Source organism: Bison bison, unplaced genomic scaffold (genome assembly GCF_000754665.1).
Source record: "Bison bison bison isolate TAMUID 2011002044 unplaced genomic scaffold, Bison_UMD1.0 scf7180017864299, whole genome shotgun sequence".
In the NCBI taxonomy this organism is placed as follows: Eukaryota; Metazoa; Chordata; class Mammalia; order Artiodactyla; family Bovidae; genus Bison; species Bison bison.
The window spans coordinates 4,121,754-4,129,556 of NW_011494871.1; the positions used below are offsets into that span (position 1 = coordinate 4,121,754).

The window sequence follows — 7,803 nt, forward strand, 5'->3', positions numbered from 1 at the left end:
GGTACCTCATAGTGGTTTTGATTTGCATTTCTCTGATAATGAGTAATGTTGAGCATCTTTTCATGTGTTTGTTAGCCATCTGTATGTCTTCTTTGGAGAAATGTCTATTTAGTTCTTTGGCCCATTTTTTGATTGGGTCATTTATTTTTCTAGAATTGAGCTGTAGGTGTTGCTTGTATATTTTTGAGATTAGTTGTTTGTCAGCTGCTTCATTTGCTATTATTTTCTCCCATTCTGAAGGCTGCCTTTTCACCTTGCTAATAGTTTCCTTTGTTGTGCAGAAGCTTTTAAGTTTAATTAGGTCCCATTTGTTTATTTTTGCTTTTATTTCCAGTATTCTGGGAGGTGGGTCATAGAGGATCCTGCTGTGATGTATGTCGGAGAGTGTTTTGCCTATGTTCTCCTCTCACAGGCCCTGGGCCTGGGACTTGCACCAGCAGCAGTGCCGGTCCCCGCTCGCAGCCCTGCTGCCTCTTCTCGTGCTGCTGGTGGCCGGAGTGCAGAAGCGGTGCGCTTGTTCTGGCTCCCCAGAGCCAATGCATCTACAGCCCTGTTTTCACACCATCCCCTGGCAGCAGCATTAAGGAAACCAGACACAAACGATTCAGGATGGCTTGGGTATTTACCCCAGCCGTCTTTCTCTGGCCATGGAGATGAGGTGTATTGTCCAAAGTACAAAGATGGAAACAGTGTTTAATTTGATCACATAAGCATTAATAACAGAAACAAACTTTTTTTTCTGGGTTTACTCTGCCCAAGGCTGGTCAAGTGACTTGCATCTCATCTGCAACTACTGCAACTAAGTCTGAATTTGAAGTCCCAATTTTGTGACTGCTCTGGTTGTAGGAAAGGGGCTTTCCTGAGAGGGGCTCAGACAGCAAAGAATCTGCCCGCAGTGCAGGAGACCTGGGTTCCATCCCTGGGTCGGAAAGATCCACCTGGAGAAAGCAGTGGTGACCCACTCCAGTATTCTTGCCTGGAGAATCCCATGGACAAAGGAGCCTGGTGGGCTACAGTCCCTGGGGTCACAAAGAGGCAAACACAACTGAGTGACCAACGCTTTTACTTTAGTTTTGGGAAGAGGAGACTGGCAGGGTGGGACAGCATACTGTTTATTTTAGTAGTTAGTTCTCTCTGCGAGTGGGTCGATCGGCTGACACTCATGTGTTGTTAACCCAGGTGTGCCCACGAGGGATGTGGAAGACACTTTGCCTCCCCCAGCAGTCTGAAGCGGCATGGGAAGGTCCATGAGGGTAGGTCCCCGTGCCCACCCTGACAGGCACAACAGCCGTAGTGTGTGTAGTACTCTGATCTAGCTTGTTTTTGATAATAATAATTTTCCTTTCAGTCTAATTTGATTGTTGTTTATACTGAATATTCACAAAAGACAACATACCAATCTGTTTGTTTTTTAATAGGCTATATATGTCAAAAACAATGTTCTTTTGTGGCAAAAACATGGACAGAGCTTCTAAAACACATGAGAGAAACCCATAAAGGTAAGGCCAGGATGGGGGGACATGATAGAAATGTAATATCTGCCCCTGTAGAACTATTACACATGCTCGGGAAAGTAATAGATTATCATCTATTACTCTCTGTAGTATGTCTCTGTAGTATGTCTTGTTAAGCGCTGGGTCCCTCGGGTGTTGGACACATGATCAGAGAGACCCGTAGCTGCAGGTTCAGGAGGAGCTGGGCCGGGTCTCCAGGCCTGTGCTCACCTGGCATCTTAAGGCTCCAGCGGGGGAGGCACGTGGGGAGGCCTTGGCTGGAGTCTGTGGGGGCAGCTGGGGAAGCGTGCCCTCTGTGCCTGAGGACAAGGGAGCAGACGGGTCTGTGTAACTTGCTCCCCTGCCCGCAGCCCCATGCAGAGAAGCCCTGTTTTTAACAGGGCTGGGGAACCGTGTATCACATAGGAATGTAGGAGAGCTAAGGCAGACCTTCAAGAAGCAAGCACTGGAGTTCGCTTCCTCCACCCGACATTCCGATGGGTGTGTTGTCATCAGGCTTCTGGCGTCAAACCCATTACTTGATATATTCAGTGTTTGCTTTTTCTCTATGGTTAACGCTGGGGACGCGGGCTCCCCTTGCTTCTGCTCCCCCAGAGGACATAAGGTGTGGCGTGTGCCAGAAAACGTTTAAGCGCAAGGACTTCCTGCGGCAGCACATGAGGATGCACGCCCCCGAGCGGGACGTGTGTCGGTGTCCGCGGGCAGGCTGCGGCCGCACCTACACCACCGCGTTCAACCTCCAGAGCCACATCCTCTCCTTCCACGAGCAGCAGCGCCCCTTCGTGTGCGAGCATGCCGGCTGCGGCAAGACCTTTGCCATGAAGGTGAGCCCCGCCCAACTGCCCGCTTCGGGGACGGGGACCGCCCTTGGGTCTGCATCTTTTCTGCCAGGCTCCTGGGAGATGCAGGGGCCGGAGGGCAGGGGTCTGGCCCATCATTCTGGCTCCAGCGGGAGTGGTTCTCCACCAAGCTAAGCAAACACCAGATGGGCCCCTGCCCCTTGAAGTCCAGCCCTCAGCATGGCTGGAACCTGCCGGAAATGCACGTCCAGGCCCCGCTGCAGACCCACTGACTCAGAAGTCTGGGGGATGGGTCCACTCATTTGTTTTTTAACCAACTTCCCAGGTGATTCTTAGGTGACTAAATTTGAGACCCAGTGGCCGGTGGCACCATATGCATACTGTTAAAGAGTCTCCTGATGTCCTGGGTGTCCTTTTGAACTGGAATGGTCTGGGGATTGGGAACTGGGTGGGGTCTGAGAGCTTCGGGATGTTAGTCCAGATTTTGAGAGCAGGACCCCGGCCCTGTGGACCTGTGCCCAGTTGGTGCTGTCACAGGCAGTGACTGAACTACAGTAGACAGTGGAGGGTGAGGGTCGTGGTCAGCGACAGGGCGGAGACCAGACCTGGGCCAAATTTTCCAGGGGTGTTGCGGGTGCTGTAGACACCGGGGCAGTTAGAAGAGTCTCCCTCCTTCAGCTCAGAAGAGTCCATTCAGACCTGGCCCCCTTCCACCACTGCCCCCTCTGCAGGCGGGGACCACACACACTCCTAACCTGGGTCCTGCAGGAAGGCAGGGATTTCAGTGGAGGAGGGAGCAGTGTGCTCCAGTGCTAGAGGTCAGGTCCCTCCACAGAACAAAACAGAAGGATGTTGGTTTATCTGAGTAACTCATGGGACTTTAACAGACTCCAGGGATGTCTCACGAATATACTCACTGTCTCTCCTTCACTGCAGCAGAGCCTCAGCAGGCATGCCGTTGTGCATGACCCCAACATGAAGAAAACCAAAGTAAGTTGAGACTTAGCATGCTGTTAATTTTAAAACATTAATTGCTTAAACCAGATGCTAAATATGCTATTTGGCGTATTTTCAACTACTTATTAGTTTGTGAGTCTGTACGCCTATCGAAGGCAATTACGTGGAGTTCACGTCCTTATTTACGACAGTTTTATTGTATGCTGCAGCAGTTGCATACCCGACAGACATACGATTCTGATAGTTTTGATTTGGAATTAAAGTTAGTCATCCCTTGGTATCCGTGGGGAGTTGGCTCTGGGACCCCCCAGGATACCAGAGTCCGCAGGTGCTTGAGTATATGTAGATTTCCGACTGTGCTCGTGTCCGTGTGCCTAACCCCCTCCCCTCCTACCCCTGAGTTCCAGGGCCATCTGTATTTGCATGTAACCTCCGCACATCCTCCTGTGTACCATGAATTATCTCTACGTTACTTATGATACCTAATACAATGGAAATGCTGTGTAAATTGTTGTCAGCACACGGCAAATTCAAACTTTACCTTTTGGAACTTTCTGAATTTTTCCTTTTTTAAAAACACTTTGGATGGGCTGTTGGTTGACCCAGCTGCAGAACCTGCAGACATGAGGCCTGACTGGCTCTGTCTTCCTTATTCCCTAAGGTGAGGCCGTCTCGTGGGAAGCGGAGCCTGGCCTCCCGGCTCAGTGGGTACGTCCCTCCTAAGAGGACACAGGGCCAGGCTGTGCCTTTGCCCAGGAATGGGGAGCCGCTGAGCTGCATGGAAGGCCACGTACTCTCCACGTCGCCATGCTGACCGCAGCTGCACACCCGCCTGCGCTGTGTGGAGGACCACAGACCAGCCAGTGCAGCTCTCTCCCCTGGAAGCATGTGTCTATTAAAGTCACTGGGGCAGGACACCAGATGCTCCATCCTTCCTGTCTCCCCCGTTCAGAGCGTCTCTTCTTGGGGTGTCCGGAGCTGCTCTCCACGCAGCCTCCTCCTTTTTGCTCAAGGGACGAAGAACACACATCACAGCCTTGCCTCCTCTGATGGGCTGTGGCCGGGATGAGAAGGTTGCAATTCCAGACATGGTCTGGACGATTCGATTACACATCTCCTCCTAGAAGAGGAAACAAAAGGCTAGTATAAAACCAGCACCTCTGATTCTTTCCAGTGTTCCTGCTTATCTGATACCCATAAAAGCCAACATTCTTGAATTGCTATATAAGGGATCTGCTAAGTCAAATCGTATAGACCTGGTTAAGCTGATTGAAAACTGTACAATAACCAGGTGGTTATACAAACTCCATGTAACTAGTCCAACGCACTAAAGGTTTGATAGCTTTGAATCCCCTGTCATGACACTGAGAGGCTGTTTGACCCAAACCACCCTCTCACAAAAAGTGCAAAGCGGTGGGTTTGGGCACTGGCAGGGCCCCCTTATCCCCCTAGGTTGTCAGCTCAGTGCTGGTCCCAGCTGTCCTTCACAGAGTCACTGAGGTGGTCAGAAAAAGACACATGATTCTAGAGATTCTGGGTGGGCTGGACTGGGCCCAGGGCCTGGGTCATTCTAGTCTGGAGCTAGGGCTGAAAACCACTGGAGTAAATGCTGCCTTTATCTGCTGCTGTGTAACTCCAAAAGCGAAATCCACAGATCCTCCACAGACTTATCCTGGGACTGTAAACTAACACGTTCTAGAAGAGTTTGACTTGAATGCTTCTCAGAGGCATTTATAAACAGGAATCGGACTTAAAAAGATGAACCCATACAGTCTCTAGTTTTCTTATTTAAATGTTAGACCCTCTACAATCTGTGAAGTAGAATAGTATATAGCCCTTAAGTGAGAAAGTAGTGTTCTCACATGGCGAAGTACTTAACGCTACAGTGGGAAAAAAGTGTGTACATTTTGCATTTTGAAAACCCAATTAGAAAGCTACCACCAAGACTGGGCGGAATTATTACTTTTCTCTGCCTTTACGTTTTCCAGGTTTTCCACAGCTGTATTTGTAAGTTCAGAAAACAAGCAGTGGCTCAGGCCTGTCTTCACTTACCATTTTGTCCTCGGGCTCGTCTGCACTCTTCCCTTTCTTTACTGTAATCTGGACTTTGTACTTTTTTTCGATCCACTGCTGAATCTGTTTACTCTTTGTGTCCAGATCATGTTGTCCAATATTTGAAGAAAAAGTCAGCTCCTTGGTCAGGGTGGGTCCTAGGTTGAAAGAGCGAGATCTGGGGCTAGTGTGTGAGGCCTGTGTTTATTGCACGCGTGTCCTAAGGTCTACGCTGCTACAGGCCCTCCTGGTTTTAACAGTTTCACCCTCCAGTTAAATAGAGGAGACAGACACAAGGTGAAATACCACTTTTGCCAAATAAGAGTACCTAAACAGGGAATGCTTCTGTTTATCATTACCATTGTTTGATGAAAGAACAAAGGAATGGTCCTTTAAAGAGAACCAGGTACTTTTTTTTTTTCATTTTGGGTGGTGTTCACTGTACTTTTTCTTCATCCTTTTTTAACTTAAATAAAAATAATTTTTCTAAAAAGATTCACCTCCTTGCTTCTCAGAGCTCCTACCGGCTGGTTAGAGTCCTCTGTTAGCCCTTCCGCCACCTCTGAACCAAGCTTCTCAGGCTGTTCACCTTTTTTTAAATGTGACGCAGTTTGATGCCCTTAGCACTGCAGCGGGCCTCTTCTGGATATTTTTTGTTTTCTAGTCAATATCCCTGTTGCTAGATGTGTTGTCCAGAGAATCGACACATTCTGACCTCTAGTGATCAGCAGTTACTAGCCATCATGAAAAACAAACCTCTTCACTTAATTCAGCTCACGGCTTCTGTAAGGTTTAAGTGACAAGATGGTAAAACACGTTGAGTGTTCCTACCCTGACTATCACAGTGGGCATGGGGGATGCTCTGGGGATGACTTCAGAGTTAGGAAGAGCTTCTCTGTAATCAACTGCCTGCCTCTCCTCAGAGATCAGAGGAGAGAAGGAGGAGGGGACCCAGGGCAGGCGAGACGCCAGGACAGGACTGGGAACTCGTCCCCACCTCTCCCACACCTCACCCCACGCGGCGCTCTGCGGTCCCGGCCCTGGGAGGCCCCGCCACGGGGAAAAGAGGGGAAAAGAGCGCCCATCGTTTTGGCGGTGGTCGCCTTGTCTGTCTCTCATTTTGCACAGGGGTAAAGGAAGAGATGACGGATACAGAGTAGCAAGGAGAAAAGGAAAAGAAGTAAGTGGATGGAAAACACACTGGACACAGCAGTAAAACCGGATTCCCGTTACTCACCGCCTGTGTTTACAGGCACTTGGCAGATGCCCGATTTAAACTGCAGATCTGCCAGCCCGAGGGACATGAGAGCAGAGAGCAGGGTACCTACCCGGCTTGGGTGCGGCCCTCTCTGCCTCTCTGAGCCGCAGCCGCTCCTGGTGGATCTGTGCGCCCGTCAGGAGCTGGTACTGCGGGGGCTCGGCGCTGGCGTCCCTCTTCACCAGCCGCAGGTCCCGCTCAGCCATGAGCCTGATCACGTTTGCCCGGTGCATGTGGCCCAGGTCGTTGCCCTGCTCATCCAGCACGTGAATGATGCGCTCGTTGATCTTTCTCCCAACGCTACTGAAAGCCGTCTCGTTCTTTTTTTTCTTTGTCATCTCGTCCTGGGTGTCTTCAGTGCTAAAAGCTTTCGCGTGAATGAGGCAGGACGGTCTTGGGGGCTGCTGTGTGGGCGCTGGCCCCTGTAAAATGTATTTGCCCAAACATCTTCTGATGCAGTAATTCTCAGTCTTTACCGTTTGTAATGTTAACTTCTTGAGGAAAAGAGCAGCCATCCTATAAAGCAGGGAGAAAAGATCATTAAAACCCAGCCGTTCATTCCTTCGGGTTGGTGCTGTGGCGCACGGAGGCAGCTGGTCAGAGGTGAGGGAGAGGACACGGTGCCTCAGACAGCGCTTCTCGGGGACGCTCCTGGGTCTCCTGCTCGAGCATTGCCGGGGTGTGTAAGGCTGGGACTCCCTCTGGTCCGACTTTGATCCTCCTGGGCTGTGTATCCCAGCCCTCTTGCCGTCACCACCACACACACCCACTGTTGACCAGTAAATAGCACAGGAAGTGACGGGAGGTACGCACTCTGACTGCCCTGCCCCTCAGGTACCCAGGTCGATCCCTGCAACGCCATCCCTGCAGAGGTAACTGCCCGCCCAAGCCCAAGCCCTCCACGCAGGCAGCACCCTCGGGTCAGCACGTGCAGGACTGAGTTCCACCTGCCCTCCCGCCCCAGCTCAGGCCTCCTGTTTCTATATCACACACGCACTTCATGTGTGATACAGAGCTAAGCGATCCCCAGACAGCTAAGTGATCCTTGGCCCTTCTTTTTCTCTTAGCCGTTCATCAGCAGATCCCGTCGTTCCACCTCTAAAAGCCACCAGGACCCAACCACTTCCCACCCCCTCCCTTGCCGTCACCCACCCCCGAGTGCGGTGATCACCTCTCACCTGGGTCAGGTCCCAGCCTCCTGACCGCCTCCTGCAGCTGCCCT

At 50.9% G+C, this 7,803-nt stretch overlaps 2 protein-coding genes across 4 annotated transcripts in view; one reads left to right on the top strand and one right to left on the bottom strand.

The window, feature by feature from the left end:
- GTF3A (general transcription factor IIIA) overlaps window positions 1-5,818 on the top strand; it is a 12,352-nt gene extending 6,534 nt beyond the window's left edge. The window contains exons 6-10 of the mRNA XM_010851257.1: window positions 1,180-1,253; window positions 1,419-1,499; window positions 2,109-2,338; window positions 3,251-3,304; window positions 3,933-5,818. Coding sequence (XP_010849559.1) covers window positions 1,180-1,253; window positions 1,419-1,499; window positions 2,109-2,338; window positions 3,251-3,304; window positions 3,933-4,085 — 592 coding nt within the window. The 3' untranslated portion in view covers window positions 4,086-5,818. The remainder of the gene's footprint in view (window positions 1-1,179; window positions 1,254-1,418; window positions 1,500-2,108; window positions 2,339-3,250; window positions 3,305-3,932) is intronic.
- MTIF3 (mitochondrial translational initiation factor 3) overlaps window positions 3,445-7,803 on the bottom strand; it is a 13,281-nt gene continuing 8,922 nt past the window's right edge. For all 3 annotated transcript variants that reach the window (XM_010851212.1, XM_010851213.1, XM_010851215.1), the window contains exons 4-6: window positions 6,652-7,097; window positions 5,324-5,481; window positions 3,445-4,391 (exon numbers count right to left, since the gene is read on the bottom strand). In XM_010851212.1, coding sequence (XP_010849514.1) covers window positions 4,173-4,391; window positions 5,324-5,481; window positions 6,652-7,096 — 822 coding nt within the window. In that variant the 5' untranslated portion in view covers window position 7,097 and the 3' untranslated portion in view covers window positions 3,445-4,172. The remainder of the gene's footprint in view (window positions 4,392-5,323; window positions 5,482-6,651; window positions 7,098-7,803) is intronic.